Source organism: Pristiophorus japonicus, chromosome 17 (genome assembly GCF_044704955.1).
Source record: "Pristiophorus japonicus isolate sPriJap1 chromosome 17, sPriJap1.hap1, whole genome shotgun sequence".
NCBI lineage: Eukaryota > Metazoa > Chordata > Chondrichthyes > Pristiophoridae > Pristiophorus > Pristiophorus japonicus.
The window spans coordinates 21,913,726-21,938,886 of NC_091993.1; the positions used below are offsets into that span (position 1 = coordinate 21,913,726).

General features: G+C 46.3%; 1 protein-coding gene across 1 annotated transcript in view; it reads left to right on the top strand.

Moving 5' to 3' along the window:
• LOC139228141 (retinaldehyde-binding protein 1-like) overlaps positions 1–23,463 on the top strand; it is a 36,772-nt gene extending 13,309 nt beyond the window's left edge. The window contains exons 4-7 of the mRNA XM_070859330.1: positions 3,564–3,742; positions 5,287–5,445; positions 11,439–11,549; positions 23,305–23,463. Of these exons, the coding sequence (XP_070715431.1) occupies positions 3,564–3,742; positions 5,287–5,445; positions 11,439–11,549; positions 23,305–23,463 (608 nt within the window). The remainder of the gene's footprint in view (positions 1–3,563; positions 3,743–5,286; positions 5,446–11,438; positions 11,550–23,304) is intronic.
• The last annotated feature ends 1,698 nt before the right edge of the window (positions 23,464–25,161 follow it).

A 25,161-nucleotide genomic window follows, 5' to 3' on the forward strand; every position in this document is an offset into this window, starting at 1 on the left:
TCTTATGAAGAAAGGTTGAGCAGGTTGGGCCTGTACTCATTGGAGTTTAGAAGAATGAGAGGTGATCTTATTGAAACGTACAAGATTCTGAGGGGGCTCGACAGGGTAGATGCAGAGAGGATGTTTCCCCTCATGGAGGAATCTAGAACTAGGGGGTACAGTTTCAGAATAAGGGGTCGCCCATTTAAAACGGAAATGAGGAGGAATTTCTTCTCTCAGGGGTCGTGAATCTTTGGAGCTGTGGAGGCTGGGTCATTGAATATATTTAAGGTGGAGATAGACAGATTTTTGAATGATAAGGGAGTCGAGGGTTATGGGGAGCGGGCGAGGAAGTGGAGTTGAGGCCAAGATCAGATCAGCCGTGATCTTATTGAATGGCGGAGCAGGCTCGAAGGGCCAAATGGCCGACGCCTGCTCCTATTTCTTATGTTCTTATAGGATGTAGCTCATTGACACATTTTAAAGATAGTTTCCAGAGGTCCACCTGATTTGATTTTCCACTGGCCAATTCTCTGGAATAGTACTCAATCGGACAAGAATTGGTTTATTTTCAGTCGATGCTTTCCACTGCACCGTGAGCTGAGGGTCAACTGCTGTGATTGACAATCGGGTTCAAGCTATTCCCAAGTGGTGAAGTGCTCAAACCCAGTTCAGCCATCAGTTGAACTGCTCAACCAATGAAACGCAGATTTAGCATCAATTGGACGCTGATATGGTATCGTGGCAAAGACCGTGTTGATGTCCATGATTGGCCACCTTTTAAGTTATCTCAGAACCTGGCACCAAGAGTGCATTGCATCAAGGGAAGGATTGGCAGACATTTGACACTTGGCCGATTGTTCCCTCAGATTTCCTCCCAAGTTTTTCCGCTGGGGTATAGTTTGCCCAAGTAGTTCTTCGAGTGTAAGCCTGGCCAGTGACTGTTGAAAGCCTGTTTGATTGTGAACGACATCACAGACAAATCTGGATTCTATTCACACATAAGCATCTCCCAGTTGGAGCCACGGCACACCAATCAGGAGCAGCAACTTATCCTTTTCATTCCTCAAGCCCAAGGACACAAGACCAATTGTCCATGCCCTTCTCTTCATCCTGGCTAACTCAGCACATACTGGGGATTGGACCACAAGCAACAATGGCTTTGGTTGCTATGGAATGTCCGAAGCTCAAGTCTTGCCCCTTCATCAAAATCTAATCAGCAAGTGGGAAATAATTCAACCGCTAGAGGTTTTGAAGATGCTCATTAGATAGGAGACATGTCTGCTGTGTCTGGTATACAGTAATTACTTCTGACAAGGTCCAGAGCTTTGGCATGGGAAAGCAGAGCTTTGCTGTGTTAATTAGTGGCTCTTCAATGAGAAGCTTCATCTCACTGTGCATGAGACACAGGCAGACATTGTCCAGCGATTGAGCAAAGCAGGAGGGAAAGAATTGAGACTAGGAAGAGGAGAAAATGCTGACACCCATGGAAAAACAACATGCAAAAATCCTTTAAATAAATGAGAGACTAAATTATTAAAACTGGATGATCGCCCATGGCATTACTCATCAATAGTCTGTGGTCTGAAGAATGGTTGTGATAGCAAGCTTAATTACACTTACACACTGAGCACTTTCCAGCCAGAGCCACTGGACATTAATCAGCAGCAGGAACAACTTATTTCACTTCCCCAGCCACAGAATTACATAGAAAGTACAGCACAGAGACCGGCCATTCGGCCCAACTGGTCTATGCCGGTGTCTATGCTCCACACGAGCCTCCTCCCACCCTACATCAGCTCACCCTATCAGCATGGCCTTCTATTCCTTTCTCCATTATGTGCTTATCCAGCTTCCTCTTAAATGCATCTATGCTACTCGTATCAACTACTTCCTGTGGCAGCAAGTTCCACATTCTCACCACTGTCTGGGTAAAGATGTTTCTCCTGAATTCCTTATTGGATTTATTAGTGACTATTTTATATTTATGACTCCTAGTTTTGGATTTCCCCACAAGTGGAAACATCTTCTCTACATCTACCAGGGGCTAGTCACGGGCACTAAAACAATTATGGTACTCTCAGCTGATTCATAGTTAACATAGAGCTGTGTTTAAGCTGGCCTGTCCCTTTAAGATTCAAGTATTCCCTGTGGGGGAATGGTATAAATATGCAAATCCAGGTGACTTGTAAACGTCTCAGGATACTTCGAAGTGAAATTGTTGCTGCTAGTACCTTTCTTTTTGCTTTCTTTCTGCACTTTTTAAGATTGTAACAAAGTGTGGTGTGACATAATGAAAGAAAGACTTGGATTTATATAGCGCCTTTCACGACCACCGGCCATCTCAAAACACTTTACAGCCAATGAAGTACTTTTGGAGTGTAGTCACTGTTGTAATGTGGGAAACGCAGCAGCCAATTTGCGCACAGCAAGCTCCCACAAACAGCAATATGATAATGACCAGATAATCTGTTTTTGTTATGTTGATTGAGGGATAAATATTGGCCAGGACACTGGGGATAATTCCCCTGCTCTTCTTTGAGATAGTGCCATGGGACCTTTTACGTCCATTTGAGTAAGCAGATGGGATCTCGGTTTAACGTCTCATCCGAAAGACGGCACCTCCAACAGTGCAGCGCCCCCTCAGCACTGCATTGGAAAGTAGGCCTAGATTTATGTGCTCAAGTCTCTGGAGTGGGACTTGAACCCACAATCTTCTGACTCAGAGGCAAGTGTGCAACCCTCATTCAACATAACAAAAACAGATTATCTGGTCATTATCACATTGCTGTTTGTGGTAGCTTGTTGTGTGCAAATTGGCTGCTGCGTTTCCCACATTACAACAGTGACTACACTCCAAAAGTATTTCATTGGCTAGGGGGCATAATCTTAGAATAAGGGGCCGCCCATTTAAAACTGAGATGAGGAGGAATTTCTTCTCTCAGAGGGTTGTAAATCTGTGGAATTCGCTGCCTGAGAGAGCTGTGGAAGCTGGGACATTGAATACATTTAAGACAGAGATAGACAGTTTCTTAACCGATATGGGAATAAGGGGTTATGGGGAGCGGGCAGGGAAAGTGGAGCTGAAACCATGATCAGATCAGCCATGATCGAATTAAATGGCGGAGCAGGCTCGAGGGGCCGTATGGCCTACTCATGCTCCTATTTCTAATGCTCTTATGGAAGGCGCTTTGAGATGTCCGGTGGTCGTGAAAGACACTATATAAATCCAAGCTTTTCTTTCTTTCTTTCTGATGGAGGTGGGTTGTGGGAGCCCACTGAGGACCAGCCACCCAATCGGTTAGTATATGACCATGGAAGGAGCAGTCTCTTTGCAGCCTGCCATACTGATAATTGGCCTGCAAATACGTGCATCACTTCACACTATTCTCCAAAGGGGAGGATGCAAAAAAAAAATCAAACAACCCAATCTGAGAGCTGTACAGACATCACAACAATAGCCCTCCTAACTAACTGGGTTATGAGTTCCATCACCATTTGACTACCGAACCAATACCGAATATTGTGGTGCCAAAGCCCTGGCCCCAAGGGATTAATTTATTCCAATTTGTTCTCTCCGATAGGTTATGTGCGTTTCCGTGAACAATACCCGGAGCTTTTTGAGAACCTAACGCCGGAGGCCGTCCGCAGCACCATTGAGGCGGGTTACCCCGGTATCCTCACAAATCGAGACAAGTACGGCCGGGCCGTGTTGCTCTTTAACATTGAGAACTGGGATTACGAGGAAATTACATTCGATGAGGTAACAGAACCCGTCTTTCCATTAAGGTTCGGCCGATATCGATGGGGCAGAAATTCCGAGGCGGACTTCCCACGGGCAAATCAATAAATAGAAATAAAATCGCACTTACCTGAAGCTGCTGCGTCCGCTGGAACTCCCGATCCACAGGCCTCCTCTCCCTGTGATGCACAGCGCGTGCTCGTAGGGACATCTGCAGGAGTCACGTGTGCCTGGACACCCAATCACAGCTAAGTATTTTCTCATTCATTGTAATATGAGTTTCGTAAGTTAAGAAACTCCTATTACAATGAATGAGAAAAACCCCAAAACTCACAAAAAAAACATAAAACATTTAAAAAAACACCTCACACAATAAACTAATAGAAATTAAAAATGTTACACATGTTTTTTAAAGAAAAAAAAATTGCCGAATTTAAAAAAAAGTTAGGGTTAGGGATTAAAATAACATTATCTGAGTGGGCAGGGTTTTAACATAAATGTGTTTTTTGAATTTTTATTTTAATTATGTTTTTTCTATGTTTTTAAACTCTTACACCTGTAAAAGTAGGCTATGCTTTTTCAGGTGCAAGAGTTTTGAGGACATTTGCCATGCAAGATATGGATAAATAGCCCAAACTTGTCCGTACAAATGTCCTCGCTCCCGATCTGCGGATGATCTGTCGAGCTCCAGCTCCAGCTCGACAGATCGGAAAAGCCGGTTTTCAGTGCATGCGCATTGCGTGCTGAAAATCGGCTTTTCCGATGCTTTCCCGGGTCCGTAGAAACTTCATACGGGCCTGAGACGTCGGAAATCCTGCCGCAAAGAACCGAAGAAGATGTGCGACTCCAAACTATTGTTTGCTGTTTTTCTCTCTCTTTGCTCTTCCAACTATCTCTGCTCCTCTTCTGAAGATGCTGGCTTGGAAAATCCGCGGATACGCAGGGGGAGAAATTTACAATTTGCATATCCAGCGGCCATTATAGAAAACCACCTGATTTTCCCTTTAATTGAAATCAATAGGTGAGAAAAATCGGGCAGTTTCTATAAAAGCTGTCCGACCTGTAATACCAGTTTTATGCTCCAGAGGTCAGTTGAAAATGACTAAGTCGGAAGGCCTCCTCGTGGGATTGCTCCTAGGCCTGGCCAAGGTGGCCATTAACCAGTCCAGGCAGCCTGCGGTCAAGTGGGTCATTCAGCCCGACTGCCTGCCTCTCTTCCGCGGCTACATTCGCGCCAGGGTGTCCCTGGTAATGGAGCACGCGGTGTCCACCGGTACGCTCGCGGCCTTCCGCGAGAGGTGGGCACCAGAGAGACTGGAGTGTATCATCACCCCCGGCAACCAAATTTTAACTTGACTGCTTAAGGTTCAGAAAGTTTTATTTATTAATTTGTTGGTTCTAGAGCCCCTTTAATAAGGGGGCACTTGGCTTTATAGTTTTATTTTAAAATAGTTGACGCAATTTCGCTGCAACCACAGCTGAAATCAGCTAAAAGAATGTTTATTTGAAAGACCTGACTCGGAAGATGATTGAGTGTGATTTTAAGCAGTTCTCTTCCTTGTTAGATCCTTCGTGCTTACTGCGTGATCCTGGAGAAACTTCTAGAGAACGAGGAGACACAGATTAATGGATTTTGCATCATTGAAAACTTTAAGGGATTTACGATGCAACAAGCATCTGGCATCAAGCCCTCAGAGCTGAAGAAAATGGTAGACATGCTTCAGGTGAGTGTAGGAAGCCATCAGCCACAGAGCGTGTTCCTTCAGACGTGTATGTGGGGAAATGCAGGGAAAGGCATGTGCTTTCCCTGGCTTTACATTTTCTCTTATGAACATGAACTTAAATTCCTTTATTTTGAGCCTATTCGGGTGGAATTAGCATCTACATTTCTAACTATCATTCCTCCCGATCCTTATTGTTCTAATGGGTCTGCTTATTTTCTCCCCACTCTCCCCTCGGTCTCCATGGTTCCCCTCCAGCTGAGGGGTCTCTACCAGTGCTGCTCCAAACTGGTCACTTGGTAGAGTTTGCAGACAGTGCTTCAGCGCGAATTCGAGCGGGACCTTCGGTCCAGCTGCCTGCCTCTCTATGTTAGCGCCCGGGTGTCCCTGGAGATGGAGCACGCGGTGTTCACCGGCAGGCTTGAAGCCTTCCACAATTGATGGACACCGGAGGGACTGGAGTGCTTCATCAGCACCCCCCGAAATAGAATTTTAATTTAAGTTGTTTAAAGTTTTAGTTTAAGTTACAGTTTTATTGATTGTGTCCCTTTAAAAGGAGGCACAAGCTTCCTTTTCATTGCTGATGCACCAGCCATCAATCACTGAAATTATCCAACAAGCGGTTGCAGACAAGATTTGTGATTTTCCCTCCCTCCCTCCCTCCTCGGGGAGTACCAGGCCTCCAGTCACCAGATCCTCAAAGCAATTCAGCCGAGATTGGAAACTCGGTGGGGAGGGAAATCGATCCTATGTGCCGTAATCATCGACATACTCCGTGAGCCCATTTTACTACTGTAATGTATGTAAGCTTGTAATGTTTGTAGCTCCACACTGTGGATGTGGACGTATTGTGTATTGCAAGTGCAGAGTTAATAATATTCAGAACCAGGCAGATTCCGGAGGCTTCCGAGAGAGCTGCCTTCCATGTTAGGAGCTGTGTGTGCTGTGCTCTGTGAATATATCACATTTGGCGGCGAGATGGGATTTTTCGGATGATTTAAAGCTTACATTTTGTTGAAGGATTCAGCCAGCCGACAGAGAGACTTTGGAAGTTTCTGTCTTTGGAAAAAAGCTACAAAATCCAAAGTAAAATACAACACACGGTGTGAACAGCTAGAGATTAAAATGGCAGGTGTACTTGGACATTTGGGGGAATATAGACATGACCGGGAACGTTTTAAAGCGTATGTGGATCGGCAAGAAATATATTTCACTGCAAATAACATAATCGAAGTTCCAGACAATGCAGTCCAGAACCGGGCTGTGTTGGAACATAAGAAAGTGATCTTCTTATCGGAGGCGGGTCCGGCATTATACAAAACACTTATAAATCTGCTTGTGTCCAACGAGCCAAAGGACACAATGCTTAAAGAGATTTTAACTAAGCTGGAGCAGCACTATAACCCCAAACTGCTAGAAATTGCTGAAAGCTATCATTTTGGGATTCGGAATCAAAAGACTGATGAAAATATCAGTGATAACATCGTAGCATTAAAAATGCTATCGATGCACTGTAATTTTGGAAACTTTCAAAACCGAGCATTACGGGATCGTTTTGTTTGTGGGGTGAAAAATGATGTGATCAGAAGGAAGTTATTGATGTGAGATGACTTGACTTTTGAGATTGCTTGTCAGACAGCGAGGTCGATGGACATGGCCGAACAATATTCCCGAGAATTAAATAATGATTACGGTCGTCAGTCAACCAAGGTAAATCACCTGCAGGTTCAAAGTAAAAGTCGGTGGGGGTCCAAAGTCTCAGAAACTGGAAATTCTAACAGAGCATCGAAGTCGTGCTATAGGTGCCTGGGACAACACATTGCTCAAAGTTGTCCATACGTGAAGGCAGAGTGTTTCTTCTGCAGAAAGACTGGGCATCTTGCGAAGGCATGCCGACTGAAGGGTAAGCCAGCTTTTAAAGCTATGAGTCCAGCGTTCTAAGCTATGAGTAGAAATCCCAAGAGACTACACAGCATGGAAGAACAACAACAGGATGAGGAGATGTTAGAGTTACACGTCATCAGGAGCACGAGGTTAACGGACAGCGATTCAGAAAGCATCAAAATCCACATAGATGTTGCGGGATTCAAATACCAATGGAGATTGACACAGGTGCATCCGTGAGCGTAGTACCGGAGTCGCTGTACCTTGACAAATTGCGTGATTTCCAACTGGAGAAATTCAAGATAGAGCTGCGAGGCTACTCAGGAGAGAAAATTCCTGTGGTAGGTCGTATCACCATACCGGTGAAATATAAAGATCAATTTCAGAACTTGCCTCTAATAGAAGTGAAAGGAGACAAGCCTGCCTTACTAGGAAGAAATTGGTTGAGCTCACTGAAGCTGGATTGGAGTAAGATTTTCTGTGTGGAAGCGCGATTTTCATCAACGGATGAGGTTATCAAGAAGTATCCGAAGGTGTTCTGCGAATTGGGAAGTCCGATCCAAGGCTTCAAGACGAGTGTCAGGGTACAGCTAGATCGGTTTACTACAAGCCACGTTCCGTACCATATGCACTCAAGGAGAAAGTTGAGCAAGAACTCAAAAGACGAGAGACTGAGAACATTATTTGTAAGATAGATCGTTGTAATTGGGCTACACCCATTGTTGTTCTACCTAAGTCCGATGGTAAGGTAAGGTTGTGTGGTGATTATAAAGTAACCGTAAACCATGTTCTAGAGGGTAATGTTCCCAATACATTGCCGAATATAGAAGATTTGTTCACAACACTGACAGGTGGTCAGATCTTCTCAAAACTGGATCTTACGAATGCCTACTTACAGCTTGAACTAGATGAGAAGTCCAAGTCATGTTTGACTATAAATACTCATCTAGGCCTATATCAATTTAATAGGCTGCCGTTTGGATTGTCTTCCGCCCCTGCCATATTTCAAGGGATGATGAACCAGATTTTGCAAGGTATTGAAGGGTTAGTATGTTATTTAAATGACATACTAATTTCAACACCAAATAGGCAAATTCATAATAACATATTGAATGAAGTTCCTCAAACGGCTAGAAAAGCACAGAGTACGAGTGTCTGCTCGTAAGTGTGAGTTATTTATAAACTCAGTGGAGTACTTAGGGTACAGAGTAGACAAAGATGGTTTACATCCAACCATGGAAAAATTGGATGCAATTAGAAATGCACCCACTTCCAGGAATGTCACTGAACTTCGTTCATTCTTGGGTCTTTTGAACTATTATGGAAAGTTCCTCCCAAATTTGGTTATAGTATTACATCCACTGAATGAACTTTTGAAAAACAGATCCATTGGAAGTGGTCAAAAGAATGCGATACAGCATTCAAGGAGTGTAAAAGCAAATTGGTAGAGAGCACCATGTTAGTTCACTATGACATATCTAAGGAGATTAAGCTAGCATGTGATGCCTCTCCGTATGGAGTTGGGGCAGTGATCTCATGTATCACGTATTGGGGAGGAGAGATCAATTGCTCTTGCTTCACGCACTCTAAGTGCCAGTGAGAGTAATTATGCGCAAATTGAAAGGGAAACTTTGGCATTAATTTTTGGGGTCAAGAAGTTTCACAAATACTTATATGGTCGTAAGTTTACCATCGTTACGGACCATAAGCCCCTAACAGCAATCCTCCATCCAAAGTCCCCAGTTCCAACATTAGCTGCAGCCCGAATGCAGAGATGGGCTTTGATTCTGTCAGCATATACATATGATATTGAATACAGACGATCAGCTGATCACAGTAATGCTGATGCAATGTCTAGATTGCCTTCCCCATCACAAGTTACACCCGATAGGGAAGAAGTGTTTTATTTTTCATAGATTGATGAACTGCCAGTCACAGCTGAAGAGATTGGTAGAGCAACCAAACATCGATAAAGATTGTATCATGTTGGGTGCAAGAGTGGTTATACCAAATAAATTCAGGTCCAAATTATTAGGAGACCTCCAGGACCAACACCTGGGAATGTGCTTGACCAAGAGTTTTGCATGCAGTTATTTATGGTGGCCAGGTCTTGATAAAGATATAGAGTACATTGTGAGTCAGTGTACGACATGTCAATCGGTAAGCAAGCAACCACCACCAGTACCATTACAGCCATGGAAATGGCCTCCCAGCGTGTGGCAAAGGCTACATATTGATTTTGCTGAGTTAGAAGGACAACAATTGTTCATTGTGATTGATAGCCATTCGAAGTGGGTTGAGGTGTTTCCAATGTGGAAAATAACAAGTAAAACATTGGACATTTTACGAAGATTATTTTCTTCATTTGGCCTCCCTGAAGAAATTGTTTCGGATAATGGACCACAATTTCGTTCAGAAGAATTTGCACAATTCACAAGAAAAAATGGTGTGAAACATACCATGATTCCACCATACCATCCTGCTTCGAATGGTGCAGCAGAGCGCACTATACAAATTGTAAAACGTGCCCTCATAAAACAAATGTTAGATCCAAATCCAAGGAAACGACAGTTGTCATTGGATCACAAATTGGCTAATTTTTTGATTACATATCAAAATATTCCTCATACAACTACTGGTAGAACACCAGCAGAGTTGATTCTCAAACGACAGCCACGAACCAAATTCTCGTTGTTAAAACCAAATTTGGCACAGTCCGCAGAAGAGACACAATTAAGACAGAAAGAGAATCATGATAGAGGTAGAGTAAAAGAGAGAAGTGTGAAATTAAACCAGAAGGTGAGAGTGAAGAACCATCACCATAAATGGTTAAAGTGGTTACCAGGAAGAGTGGTGAAGATATGTGGTCCTCGCACATATTTGGTAAAGATGTTTGATAATGGACAAGTTAGGTTCGTTCATATTGATCATATTTTACCTACAGACATGGAAGGAGTTGAAGGTGGGAATAATTCAATTATTTCTGACTCATCAGATAGTTTTGATACACCAGTAGCAAATCCTAAATCCAATGTACTGGAAACAAATCCAGGAGAGAATCAGAATGAAAGTCTGAGTCTGAGTCAGAAAAGCAAAGAGCCTGAAGTTAGAGTGAGTTCAAATGAAAATCAAGGAAATTCCATGGAGGGAAACATTCCTCAGGATGAGCCTCGAATGAGTTTAGATTCGACACCATGTTTAGAAGCTTCTGTTCGAGAGCAAAGATATCCTCTTCAAAACAGAAAACAAGTGGGAAAGTTAAATTTGTAAATATGGAAAAAAAAAGTTTATATCCTGTGTTATGTATAAACATGAAAGTTATGTATGATGTTTGTTATAATAACTTCTTCATTGAGGAGGGAGAAGTGTAATGTCTGTAAGCTTGTAACGTTTGTAGCTCCACACTGTGGATGTGGACATATTGTGTACTGCAAGTGCAGAGTTAATAATAAACAGAACCAGGAAGATTCCGGAGGCTTCCGAGAGAGCTGCCTGCCATGTTAGGAGCTGTGTGTGTTGTGCTCTGTGAATATATCACAACTACCATGCTTAAAAGTGGGCTGGACATGAATCCAAGTCACAGGGGTTAAAAGATTACAAAGGATCTACTCCTAAAAAAGTAGGTCAAAGCAGATGGTTTGATTTGGCTTATTCATAAGGAACATAGGAACAGGAGGAGGCCATTCAGTTGCTCAAGCCTGCTCCGCCATTCAATGAGATCATGGCTGATCTGCGACCTAACTCCATATATACCTTTGGCCCATATTCCTTAATACCTCTGGTTAACAGAAAGCTATCAATCTCCGATTTAAAATTAATTGATCCAGCATCAATTGCCATTTAGGGAAGAGCGTTCAAACTTCGACCACACTTTGCGTGTAGAAGTGTCTCCTAATTTCACTCCTGAAAGGACTGGCTGTAATTTTTAGACTATGCACCCTAGTCCTGGAATCCCCAATGATGTCCCAAACACTGGGCTCCAAGCAATGGGTTATGGTCTTGCTGCTGTGCTCCTGTAGCTCTGTCCCGAGACATACACACACGCTCAGCGAACAAAGGAAGAGTGATGGAAGTTCATAATTTCATGTCTGTTCCTCGTTTTGAACTTCTAGGACTCTTTTCCTGCTCGATTTAAAGCTGTATACTTCATCCATCAGCCTTGGTATTTCACCACTACCTACAACATGGTCAAGCCTTTCTTGAAGAGCAAACTTCTGGAGAGGGTAAGTGCAGAACAAAGGACAACGAATGTACTGAAAAGCATTTTTCCAACCTATGCCTTCTCTCAAGTTTCTATTCAGACTCTAATCTCCTCCACCCCCCCCCCCCCACAACCCCCCCCCCCCCCCCCCCACCCCCACAACCCCCCCCCCCCACCCCCACAACCCCCCCCCCCCAACCCCCCCCCCCCCCCACAACCCCCCCCCCCCCCCCCACAACCCCCCCCCCCCCCCCAACCCCCCCCACAACCCCCCCCCCCGAGATATCTGCATCCCTCTAATTCTGCCCTCATGAACATCCCTGATTATAATCGCTCAACTATTGGTGGCTGGCTCTGCTGCACAGGAGGGCAGGAAAAAGAGTGGGAGCGCGATAGTGATAGGGGATTCAATGGTGAGGGGAATAGATAGGCGTTTCTGCGGCCGCAACCGAGACTCCAGGATGGTATGTTGCCTCCCTGGTGCAAGGGTCAAGGATGTCTCGGAGCGGGTGCAGGACATTCTGAAACGGGAGGGAGAACAGCCAGTTGTCGTGGTGCACATTGGTACCAACGACATAGGTTAAAAAAAGGGATGAGGTCCTACGAAACGAATTTAAGGAGCTAGGAGCTAAATTAAAAAGTAGGACCTCAAAAGTAGTAATCTTGGGATTGCTACCAGTGCCACGTGCTAGTCAGAGTAGGAATCGCAGGATAGCGCAGATGAATACGTGGCTTGAGCAGTGGTGCAGCAGGGAGGGATTCAAATTCCTGGGGCATTGGAACCGGTTCTGGGGGAGGTGGGACCAGTACAAACCGGACGGTCTGCACCTGGGCAGGACCGGAACCAAGGTCCTAGGGGAAGTGTTTGCTAGTGCTGTTGGGGAGGAGTTAAACTAATATGGCAGGGGGATGGGAACCAATGCAGGGAGACAGAGGGAGACAAAAAGGAGGCAAAAGCAAAAGACAGAAAGGAGATGAGGAAAAGTGGAGGGCAGAGAAACCCAAGGCAAAGAACAAAAAGGGCCACTGTACAGCAAAATTCTAAAAGGACAAAGGGTGTTAAAAAAACAAGCCTGAAGGCTTTGTGTCTTAATGCAAGGAGTATCCGCAATAGGGTGGATGAATTAACTGTGCAAATAGATGTTAACAAATATGATGTGATTGGGATTACGGAGACGTGGCTCCAGGATGATCAGGGCTGGGAACTCAACATCCAGGGGTATTCAACATTCAGGAAGGATAGAATAAAAGGAAAAGGAGGTGGGGTAGCATTGCTGGTTAAAGAGGAGATTAATGCAATAGTTAGGAAAGACATTAGCTTGGATGATGTGGAATCTATATGGGTAGAGCTGCAGAACACCAAAGGGCAAAAAACGTTAGTGGGAGTTGTGTACAGACCTCCAAACAGTAGTGGTGATGTTGGGGAGGGCATCAAACAGGAAATTAGGGGTGCATGCAATAAAGGTGCAGCAGTTATAATGGGTGACTTTAATATGCACATAGATTGGGCTAGCCAAACTGGAAGCAATACGGTGGAGGAGGATTTCCTGGAGTGCATAAGGGATGGTTTTCTAGACCAATATGTCGAGGAACCAACTAGGGGGGAGGCCATCTTAGACTGGGTGTTGTGTAATGAGAGAGGATTAATTAGCAATCTCATTGTGCGAGGCCCCTTGGGGAAGAGTGACCATAATATGGTGGAATTCTGCATTAGGATGGAGAATGAAACAGTTAATTCAGAGACCATGGTCCAGAACTTAAAGAAGGGTAACTTTGAAGGTATGAGGCGTGAATTGGCTAGGATAGATTGGCGAATGATACTTAAGGGGTTGACTGTGGATGGGCAATGGTAGACATTTAGAGACCGCATGGATGAATAACAACAATTGTACATTCCTGTCTGGCGTAAAAATAAAAAAGGGAAGGTGGCTCAACCGTGGCTATCTAGGAAAATCAGGGATAGTATTAAAGCCAAGGAAGTGGCATACAAATTGGCCAGAAATAGCAGCGAACCCGGGGACTGGGAGAAATTTAGAACTCAGCAGAGGAGGACAAAGGGTTTGATTAGGGCAGGGAAAATGGAGTACGAGAAGAAGCTTGCAGGGAACATTAAGGCGGATTGCAAAAGTTTCTATAGGTATGTAAAGAGAAAAAGGTTAGTAAAGACAAACATAGGTCCCCTGCAGTCAGAATCAGGGGAAGTCATAACGGGGAACAAAGAAATGGCAGACCAATTGAACAAGTACTTTGGTTCGGTATTCACTAAGGAGGACACAAACAACCTTCCAGATATAAAAGGGGTCAGAGGGTCTAGTAAGGAGGAGGAACTGAGGGAAATCCTTATTCGTCGGGAAATTGTGTTGGGGAAATTGATGGGATTGAAGGCCGATAAATCCCCAGGGCCTGATGGACTGCATCCCAGAGTACTTAAGGAGATGGCCTTGGAAATAGCGGATGCATTGACAGTCATTTTCCAACATTCCATTGACTCTGGATCAGTTCCTATCGCGTGGAGGGTAGCCAATGTAACCCCACTTTTTAAAAAAGGAGGGAGAGAGAAAACAGGGAATTATAGACCGGTCAGCCTGACCTCAGTAGTGGGTAAAATGATGGAATCAATTATTAAGGATGTCATAGCAGCGCATTTGGAAAATGGTGATATGATAGGTCCAAGTCAGCATGGATTTGTGAAAGGGAAATCATGCTTGACAAATCTTCTGGAATTTTTTGAGGATGTTTCCAGTAAAGTGGACAAAGGAGAACCAGTTGATGTGGTATATTTGGACTTTCAGAAGGCTTTCGACAAGGTCCCACACAGGAGATTAATGTGCAAAGTTAAAGCACATGGGATTGGGGGTAGTGTGCTGACGTGGATTGAGAACTGGTTGTCAGACAGGAAGCAAAGAGTAGGAGTAAATGGGTACTTTTCAGAATGGCAGGCAGTGACTAGTGGGGTACCACAAGGTTCTGTGCTGGGGCCCCAGCTGTTTACATTGTACATTAATGATTTAGACGAGGGGATTAAATGTAGTATCTCCAAATTTGCGGATGACACTAAGTTGGGTGGCAGTGTGAGCTGCGAGGAGGATGCTATGAGGCTGCAGAGTGACTTGGATAGGTTAGGTGAGTGGGCAAATGAATGGCAGATGAAGTATAATGTGGATAAATGTGAGGTTATCCACTTTGGTGGTAAAAACAGAGAGACAGACTATTATCTGAATGGTGACAGATTAGGAAAAGGGAAGGTGCAACGAGACCTGGGTGTCATGGTGCATCAGTCATTGAAGGTTGGCATGCAGGTACAGCAGGCGGTTAAGAAAGCAAATGGCATGTTGGCCTTCATAGCGAGGGGATTTGAGTACAGGGGCAGGGAGGTGTTGCTACAGTTGTACAGGGCCTTGGTGAGGCCACACCTGGAGTATTGTGTACAGTTTTGGTCTCCTAACTTGAGGAAGGACATTCTTGCTATTGAGGGAGTGCAGCGAAGATTCACCAGACTGATTCCCGGGATGGTGGGACTGACCTATCAAGAAAGACTGGATCAACTGGGCTTGTATTCACTGGAGTTCAGAAGAATGAGAGGGGACCTCATAGAAACGTTTAAAATTCTGACGGGTTTAGACAGGTTAGATGCAGGAAGAATGTTCCCAATGTTGGGGAAGTCCAGAACCAGGGGTCACAGTCTAAGGATAAGGGGTAAGCCATTTAGGACCGAGATGAGGAGAAACTTCTTCACCCAGAGAGTGGTGAACCTGTGGAATTCTCTACCACAGAAAGTAGTTGAGGCCAATTCACTAAATATATTCAAAAGGGAGTTAGATGAAGTCCTTACTACTCGGGGGATCAAGGGGTATGGCGAGAAAGCAGGAAGGGGGTACTGAAGTTTCATGTTCAGCCATGAACTCATTGAATGGCGGTGCAGGCTAGAAGGGCTGAATGGCCTGCTCCTGCACCTATTTTCTATGTTTTCTATGTTTTCTGTTGCCTGGGCCCCAAGCTCTGGAACTCCCTGCCTAAACGTCTCTTGCCTCTCTACCTCTTTTTCCTCCTGCAAGACGCTCCTTAAAACTTACCTCTTTTCCCGCCCTCATTTCTACTTGCGCGACTCGGTGTCAATTTTTTAATCTCATAATTCTCCTGTGAAGCGCCTTGGGATGTTTCACTATGTTAAAGGCGCTATATAAATGCAAGTTGTTGTTGTTGTTGTTGCTCCATAATGCTCTGTGTATAAATTTCTATAGATAGCCCATGTAAGTCACTGTTCTGGAGGTCTGCAGCTCGTTCCTGTCTCAGGAGGTCAAAGCCAGACTTGGAGAATAAATGACCAAGGGAGACAGTAGAAGCAGGCAATATAAATTGGCTCAAGAGTTCTAGTGAGAGAAGGGATTGAAGGATATGATGGGACGGATGATGTATTACACACAGTTCCAGGCAGGCATATCCCCATTCCAAGCCCAGGTTTATGGGAGGGACTGACGCTTTCAAGAAAAAAACTTTAATGCAAATATTAAAAAAGACACAGAAGAAAATTCCATGGATAAAGTTGATCACGTTACTATCAAATATGTTTTTTTTCAATTTTGTGCAAACACTTTTATTGGATGTTAGAAATTTCAGTTACTGAGAAGAAAAATGGCAGCTGAAAAACATTTCAGAATACACGAGAGTGATTTAAGGGAAGCTGGTGGCCAATGTTCCCTCTAATATTTTGGGGGCTGCGCAGCACTTTGACAGGCCCATTCCAAATTCCATGCATGCGCGTTTTTTCCATTTAAAAGCCAGTGAGCCAGCTGCATGGGACCTCCAGACTGATGCTCGGCCGTGCGGCAGCACAGCTTAAAAGGAACAATGCCGTTGGCCAGACTTTACAATCTCAGAGTAACATACTCTCGCTATAAAATTAGCCGTGATTTTGTATCACACATTGTGACAACTTTAGCATTGAAAAGATTTTCACAGTGCCATCAGATGTACTGCAGATACTTATCATGGCCCAGAAATTGCAATCGTATGCCTCCGACCTGGAAAGTTTCTACGAATCTACCTGGTGGTCTGGGAGGTTCGGAGACTTGTGGTCCGGGGTCTCCAGGCGAAGGCCTGCATAGAGGCCCACCTATCCCAGGGACGCTTCGTACGTGTCCCTGAGATCATGTGGGCTGGCCCAACCAATCCAAGTAGGGGTATTCCCATTCATACTTGTGGTTCTATACATACGGAACTGACCACAAGTATGAATGGGAATACCCCCAAAAACACACAACTTAAAATAAATTAAAAGTAAACATCACATATTTAAAATGAATCAAAATGGAATTGAATTAATTTAAAACAAAAATTAAATTTTTTGAAAATAAATGTACATATTTCAAAAGGGTATAAAAATAAACTTACCGTAGGATTTTAGATGCTTAAATTATGGAAAAAAACTATTTTTCTGTCTTTTAAAAATCTTTATTTTAAATTTCGAAATATACTTTATTCATATAAAAATTTGTACAGTACATTCAAAAGCAGTTCAGTACGTTTAGCTGCGGGCAGCAATCCCATACACTACATTTGGGTGCTGACGGCAGTGCCGTTCGATACATTTCCCTGCTTTTCAGTTCAAGTACAATTCGGTACAATACGGGATACATTGTAGTACATTCAACAAATTACATTACATGTGTCACTATACAGTACACGGAATGGGTGACGGTACATTTACACTTTTCCTTTCCAACGTGCATCACGAAACAGACCTTGCATTGTACATGGCACTACATAGGTGTTTACAGATCACGGTGCTCGATGTCCACAAAAAAGAAGTTACAAGTACAGCCCGAGGGGAGTTTTGTACTGATTCCTGCCCCCGGGTTTACCGTGGCAGAAGGGCTTTAAACTGTGGCCCTTCCCCACCGTGCCTTTGCGGCGACTGCACCAATTTTAAGTGCGTCCCTCAGCACGTAATCCTGGATCTTGGATTGCGCCAGTCTGCAACACGCAGACATCTCCTTGCTCTGGAAGACCAGTAAGTTTCGGCAAGACCAAAGAGCGTCTTTGACCGAGTTGATGGCCCTCCAGCAGCAGGTGATGTCTGTCTCGGTGTGTGTCCCTGGGAACAGCCCGTAGAGCACAGAGTCATGTGTTATGGAGCTGCTCAGGATGAACCTCGACAGTAACCACTGCATCTCTTTCCAAACCTGCCTTGCGAAGGCACAATCCTGAAGGAGATGGGTGACAGTCTCGTCCACCCCGCAGCCGACTCGGGGGCACCGTGCCGTGCTGCTGAGATGTCGGCTGTGCATGAACGCTCCGACGGGTAAGGCCCTCCTCACCGCCAACCAAGCTACGTCTTGGTGCTTGTGTGACAGCTCTGGCGATGAGACGTTCTGCCAAACGAGTTCGACAGTCTGCTCAGGGAACCACCTGACAGGGTCCACCCTCTCCTTCTTTCGTAGGGCGTCCAGGACGTTATGTGCTGACCACTGTTTTATGGCCTTGTGGTCAAAGGGGTTTTTTGTGAAAAACTTTTCCACGAAGGACAGGTGGGCAGGCATGGTCCAGCTGGTGGGGGTGTTTCGCGGCAGCGTAGCCAGGCTCATCCTTCGCAACAAAGTGAACAGGTAGAACCTCAGCACGTAGTGACACTTGGTGATGCAGCCGCACACAAAGGTGGCCATCAGGATGAGGGCCACGTTCAGAACATCCTTTCCTCCACTTTCCAGAGATTTGTAGATTGTGTCTCTGCGGACACGTTCCATTTTGGACCACCAGATAAAGTGGAAGACGGCCCGGGTGACTGCCTCGGCACAGGAGCGAGAGATGGGCCAGACCTGTGCCACGTGCAGCAACCCCGAGAGCACCTCACTCCTGATGACCAGGTTCTTTCCTGCCATGGAGAGGAAGCGCAGCTTCCACCATCCCAGTTTTTGCTTCACTTTGGCGATACGCTCTTCCCAGTTTTTGGCATACGCCCCGCCTGCTCCGAACCATATTCCCAACACCTTCAGGTAATCTGGTTTAACGGTGAAGGGAATAAAGGATCGGTCGGTCCAGTTGCCAAAGAGCATGGCCTCGCTTTTGCTGCGATTGACCTTTGCTCCCAAGGCCAGTTCAAAACTGGTCGCAGATTGCTCGCAATCTGCGGACCGACTGCAGATCCGAGCAAAAGACGGCGACGTCGTCCATGTACAGGGAGGTCTTGACCTGAGCACCTCTGCTGCCTGGGATCGTCACCCCTCCAATGCCCGCATCCCTCCTGATGGACTCGGCAAAGGGCTCGATACAACACACAAACAAGACAGAGGAGAGAGGACAGCCTTGCCTGACTCCAGATCTGATTGGAAAGCTTTCAGTTTCCCACCCGTTGATTAGAACTGCACTACTGATGTCTGTGTAGAGCAGTTGGACCCAATTGCGGAAACCCTCCCCAAACCCCATTTTGGAGAGCACATCCATCAGGTACGTGTGCGATATCCTGTCAAAGGCCTTCTCCTGGTCTAAGCTGATTAAGCAGGTGTCCACCCTCCTGTCCCGCACGTAGGCGATCATATCCCTGAGTAGCGCGAGGCTATCAGAAATCTTCCTGCCTGGGACAGCGCAGGTCTGGTCCGGGTGAATCACCAGCTCAAGAGCAGACTTGACCCTGTTGGCGATGACCTTTGACAGGATCTTGTAGTCCACATTGAGTTTTTGATTTCCTCCTTCTCCCCCTTCTGCTTGTAGATGAGGGTGATGATGCCTTTCCTCATCGATTCTGGCATGCTGCCGGCCAGAAGCATACCCCCGTACACTTCTAGCAGATCTGGGCCCATCTAGTCTCACAGAGCCGAATACAACTCGACCGGTAAGCCGTCGCTTCCAGGAGTTTTATTCATCTCGAAGGACCGGACGGCCTTTGTCAGCTCGTCCAGAGTTAGCGGATGGTCCAGACTCTCCTGCTCGCTGTCGTCTAAGACCTCCGAAATAGATGACAGGAAAGACTGGGAGGCCGCGCAGTCTGTGGGCTTGATGTCGTACAGCCCGGCATAGAAGGATTTGCTGATCCTCTGCATGTCAGGCTGCGAAGACATCACAGAACCGTCTTCTTCCTTTAGGCTGGTGATCACAGAGCTCCCCCTGTGTACCTTTTGGAAGAAGAAGCGCGAACTCGTCTCATCCTGCTCGACGGAGCGGACTCTGGAGCGGAAGATGATCTTGGAGGACTCTGAGGCAAAGAGCGAGGCTTGCTGGCCCGTCACCTCTTCGAGTTCCTCCGCGACATCGACCCCCATCGACTGCAGCAGGAGTAGGTTTTGCATATTTGTCTGGAGTTGGGACAATTCCCTCTGTTTCCCTCTCGCCTCCTGAACACCTTTGAGGATGAAGAACCTCTTGATGTGCGTCTTGATTGTTTCCCACCAGTGCATGGGGGAATCGCAGAGGGGTTTTACAGTTCTCCAACCTTTGTAATCCCTCTTGAGTTCCTCAACGTTTTCCGGAGTCAACAGTTTCACGTTCAGCTTCCCTATCCCTCTGCCAACTTTCTGGTTTTGCTGTGGGCGACAGTCGGCCAGTAGGAGGCAGTGGTCAGAGAAGAACACCGGCATGACGTCGGTGGATTTGACCTTGAGTATGTGGGACACAAACAGGAAGTCTATTTTGGAACTGAAGGACCCGTCTGGTCTCGACCAGGTGTATCTGAGCGGTGCTCCGTCTGCAGGGTTGCTGAAGACGTTGCAAAGCTTGGCATCTTTTACCGCATCCATCAGGAGTCTGGACGTGGCGTCCAGTTTGCTGTCAGCTCTGCTGGATCGTCCAGCCGCATCGATGATGCAGTTGAAGTCACCGCCCAGAATGACCGGCCTGGACATCGCCAGCAGCAGTGGGAGCTGCTGGAAGAGGGCCAGCTGCTCGCTTCTGAGAGGCGAGGCATACACGTTAATTAGCCCTAGAGGGGAATTTTTGTACATTACATCTGCTACGAGGAGGCGGCCGCCCACCACCTCCTTAACTTCGATGATGGCGAAGTGGCCTCCCCGCAGCAGAATGCCTAAGCCGGAAGACCGGCAGTCATTGCCTTCTGACCATATGGATGGTCCATGGGCTCACCATCGTGACCACTGCCGGTAACTGCTGGAGTGCGGCAGACCGCACTCCTGCAAGAACAGCAGGTCCGCTTTGACCTTGGCGAGGTACCCCAAGGTGGAAACACATCGCGTAGTGGATTTTACGCTACGCATGTTAATAGTAGCTTTTTTTAAATCCATTTTAAAGTTACTGTTTACAGTTACAAACATTACACTTCAAATAAATCGTCCTTTAAGTCCGAGGTCTGCCCAGTGGCCAGTTCCGTCATGCATAGGTTTAAACTATACAAGTCGACTGCACCTGGGCTGGCGTGGTCGTCATCCTCTGCCTTGGGAGTGTTTCGACCAGGGGACTGCTGCAGTGCTGTTATAAGGTCCGATATGTCCTCTGCACTCTCGTTGCCTGGTGTTGGTGGTTCCCTCTTTTCCTCAGTCGCGGCAGTCTCGGGCTGGTGTGCTTCGATCGCTGCGTCGCTCCCGGTATTCCGGAGGTGGGGTGTGCTGGGCACTTTGCTGCTCCCGTTCTCCCGGAGCTGGTCTGTGTTGGTCGCTTCTTTGCTCCCGGTGTTCCGGAGCTCGTGTGTGCTTCGCTGCTCGCGGATTCCTGGAGTGGGGCTGCGCTGGTCGCTTCACTGCTCCCGGTCGCCTGTGGCTGTGGGTTGGCGTATTGACTCTTGTTTTGGTGGCGGTAGTAAGGGGCTTTTTCTCGCCTTTCCTCAACAGACGAGCTGCCGTCGCTGCTGTCTGTCGTGGTTGTTAGCCACCTCTTCCCTGTCGTTTCCGCAGGGGCCCTTGCTCGCCTGTTCTCCTTACGCTTGCGGGCCTTTTTCTTGACGGTCTCCCATCCCGCTTCATCGTCTGCTGTCTCCTCGTTCCTGGACTCAGTGCGCTGGGGGAGAGCTTCGCTGCTGGCTGCTGGTGTCTCGCAGCTCGCCGTGGCAGGCTTCTCTTCCTCACCGACTTGTTCCGAGTCCACGAGGGCGGTTGCTTCTTTGCCCAGGGCGTTGGTCGGGGGGAGGGTGTGGGTCTCCTCTGGAGCGTTGTGTTCCTCAGCTTCCTCCTCCTCTGGTGCAATGTTCTTTGCTGCCTGCGCATAGCTGAAGTTGCTTTTGGGGCAGTTTTTGTAAAGGTGCCCAGCCAGACCACAGAGGTTGCAACATTTGGTCTCCTTACAGTCCTTTGTCTGGTGGCCTTCGTTCTTGCAGTTTCGGCAGATAACAGTTTTGCAGCTTGCCGCCACATGGTCTGCCTTCCCGCAGGTGCGGCACACGTTGGGTTGGCCAGCGTACACCATGTCGCCTCGACTTCCTCCGATGGCGCAGCTGGGGGGGGGGGGGGGAGGTGCAGAATGGTTCTGCTGGCGTCCACCTTCATGGTGACCTGGATCTGGCGCTTGCTGGTCCAAATCCCGTGCAAGTCTTTCAAGTCGCTGCTGTTTCCTGCCCCATCGACATACCTGGCACATCAATGTGGGGGTTGTACATCTGCACTGTGATGGTGCATCTTCTCTGCGACGGGAGGGTGAACAGTAGCTCCCAAGTCGGCACTGAGCGCAGCGGTTCACTGGCCTCCTTCAGTCCCTTCAGGAACTTCAGGCATAGGGTGACGGTTCTGAAGGTCGCATCAAAGTAACCTCTCTTCGGGAGGTCCTGCAAGGTAAAGATGTCGGCGACTTTCATGCCACATGTTCCCAGAAGGACTTTCACGACAAAAAGGTCCCAGTTGATCGTTGTCTGTCCTTCCACTTTCTTTACCGTCACTCGGATGGTGTTTCGGACGCCCTGGTTCGCCGCTCGGTTGGCCGCCAAAAGAGATTCCTCCTTTCGATGTGTATTTTGGCCGAAGCCTTCAATCTGTTGTGGTGCCAGTCCGGCACCTTGGCGGGCCTCCGGGCCCGCCCAATGGTCAGTCGACATGCAGATTTTCCTCTTCTCTCCAATTGCCACTTGGCCCAAACCAAAAGGCCAGAGCCAGCAAAACTGGAAAAACGAGTTTCTGTAATCAGTCAATTTGCATATGAATGCCCAATCAACCGAGACTACACTTGATCTTAGCCAAAAGGCCGAGAGCCAACATGGAGTGCCTTTGCATGAAAAGAGCCAGCACTCTTGTTGGAGAGTGAGATGGCCTCAGGGGACTCCAAAACTGCACGCAGTATTCCAGGTTTAAAAGTCTTGCACTAATAAAAGCAGGCCTTACGCTTGCTTTTATCAGTCATAAGAATTTGAAGGGCTGGGCAGAAGTGGGCAAATCGCCCAACTCTCCGCCCACGGAGGCCCTTTACCTTCAGATGCGTGCGATTTGTCAGGCGGATCATTGAAAATCGCAAGTTCTGGGTTTAGGCGCGTGTGCAGTGCATGCCTAAACCCATAACCTGCGGGGCCCCTTTGGGCACGTGTGCATCTCGTATGCAAATTCAGGGCCAATGATACAAAAAGCATCAAGGGATATGGGGAAAAAGTGGGAATACGGTGTTGGAAATAGAGGATCAGCCATGATCATATTGAATGGCGGTGCAGGCTCGAAGGGCTGAATGGCCTACTACTGCTCCCATTTTCTATGTTTCTATGACTTATCAATGAAACATGTGCCCTACAAGCCAAATTTATTATAATAGCTTATCCATTCAATTTAGCCCTTTAAGAGGTAAATTTGGTGATTTTAGTTCCGGTAGCTTTAGCCCAGTAGATTATTTATGATCAGGATCAAACACTGTTTTTTTCACAGATTTATGTGCATGGTGAGGAGCTGGACGCCTTCTTCAAGGAGATTGATGCTGACATCCTCCCAGAAGATTTCGGCGGTAATCTACCCAAATACGACGGCAAAATGATCGCTGAGAAAATCTTTGGTCAGTGTATTGAGTCAGAAGATACTGCCCTTTAGTTACCCATAAAGGGGGTTGAAGAAAGCCTTAAATAGTGCTAGTTACAGGCTAGTTTTCACATTGTAAAGGGGGTTCTTGAAACTGTCCACCGAAAACATTGCACCACACAAACTGAACTTTTCTGAACTCACACCATGTTTTCTTCACATCATTTATGGTTTTTAACGGTAGGCCCGTGCTGCAACTAAATCGTTCCTTCCTGAAATGTAAAGTTAGCAATAAAGGAGTTTTTATGAAAAGCAAAAAGCAGCTCCCCCAGTGGTTCAATAACAGAAGACGGGCGTCCATTTATACATCACCTCATCACATCCTGCAGAAACATCTCCAATTGGTTCGCATTTACAGCGAGTTGCTTTGTCGAGTAGTGCCGGTTGTTATGTAGGTCTCAACCCTGAAGAGATCGTCATGGTGGAGAGGGAGAGGAAGAATCTGCCTCAGTTCAGGTACCTGCAAGAGTCCGTGATTCGTTACTGGGAGGCGAGGAAAGAATTGTGGGGTGGAAGGGAAACAAATTACGATTCTTTCACATCTCCATCTATTCTTAGAGGATTGGCGTTCCAGAGAGACGTTTTCACAGCAGATTTATGAGGATTAAAAACAGAAAATGCTGGAAATACTCAGCAGGTCAGGCTGTGGAGAGAGAAACCGAGTTAACGTTTTAGGTCAATGAACCTTCGTCAGAACTGGCCAAAGGTCATCGACCCGAAACGTTAACTCTGTTTCTCTCTCCACAGATGCTGCCCGATCTGCTGAGCACTTTCTGTTTTTATTTCAGATTTCCAGCATCCGCAGTATTTTGCTTTCAGATTTATGAGAAAGATTGTTTCTCTGCACGATATAGTGTGTAAATAGCTAAATCGCACAGGAATCGATTAGCAAGCTCTGAATAATGGATACTCTTTTCTTTCAGTGCAGAAAATAGGTTCTAGAAGAAGACATTATTCACGGCCAGAAAGTAAGATGTAGCTGCTGAGCAAACCAATGTACGCTAATGGGGCTTTCTTTGTCTGTGCAAGTGGGAGGTATTGTGGCAGCTGGCTGCTAGAAATAGATGTTCCAAATAGTGCAATAGGGCCAAATAGTGCAGAAGTCCAGCACTCTATATTCTCTATAGTTTAGAAGAATAAGAGGTGATCTTATTGAAACATACAAAATTCTTACAGGGCTTGACAGGGTAGATGCAGGGAGGATGTTTCCCCTGGCTGGGGAGTCTAGAACCAGGGGTCACAGTCTCAGAATAAGGGGTTGCCCATTTAGGACTGAGATGAAGAGAAACTTCTTCACTCAGAGGGTGGTGAATCTTTGGAACTCTCTACCCCAGAGGGCTGTGGAGGCTCAGTCGTTGAATATATTGGAGAGAAATCGATAAAAGGTTACTGCACAAGATAAAAGTTCACAGGGTTGGGGGTAATATATTAGCATGGATAGAGGATTGGCTAATTAACAGAGAGTCGAGATAAATGGTTCATTCTCTGGTTGGCAACCAGTAACCAGTGGGGTGCCGCAGGGATCAGTGCTGGGACATCAACTATTTACAATCTATATTAACGACTTGGAAGAAGGGACTGAGTGTAGCGTAGCCAAGTTTGCTGTTGATACAAAGATGGGAGGAAAAGCAATGTGTGAGGAGGACACAAATAATCTGCAAAAGGACATAGACACGCTAAGTGAATGGGCAAAAATTTGGCAGATGGAGT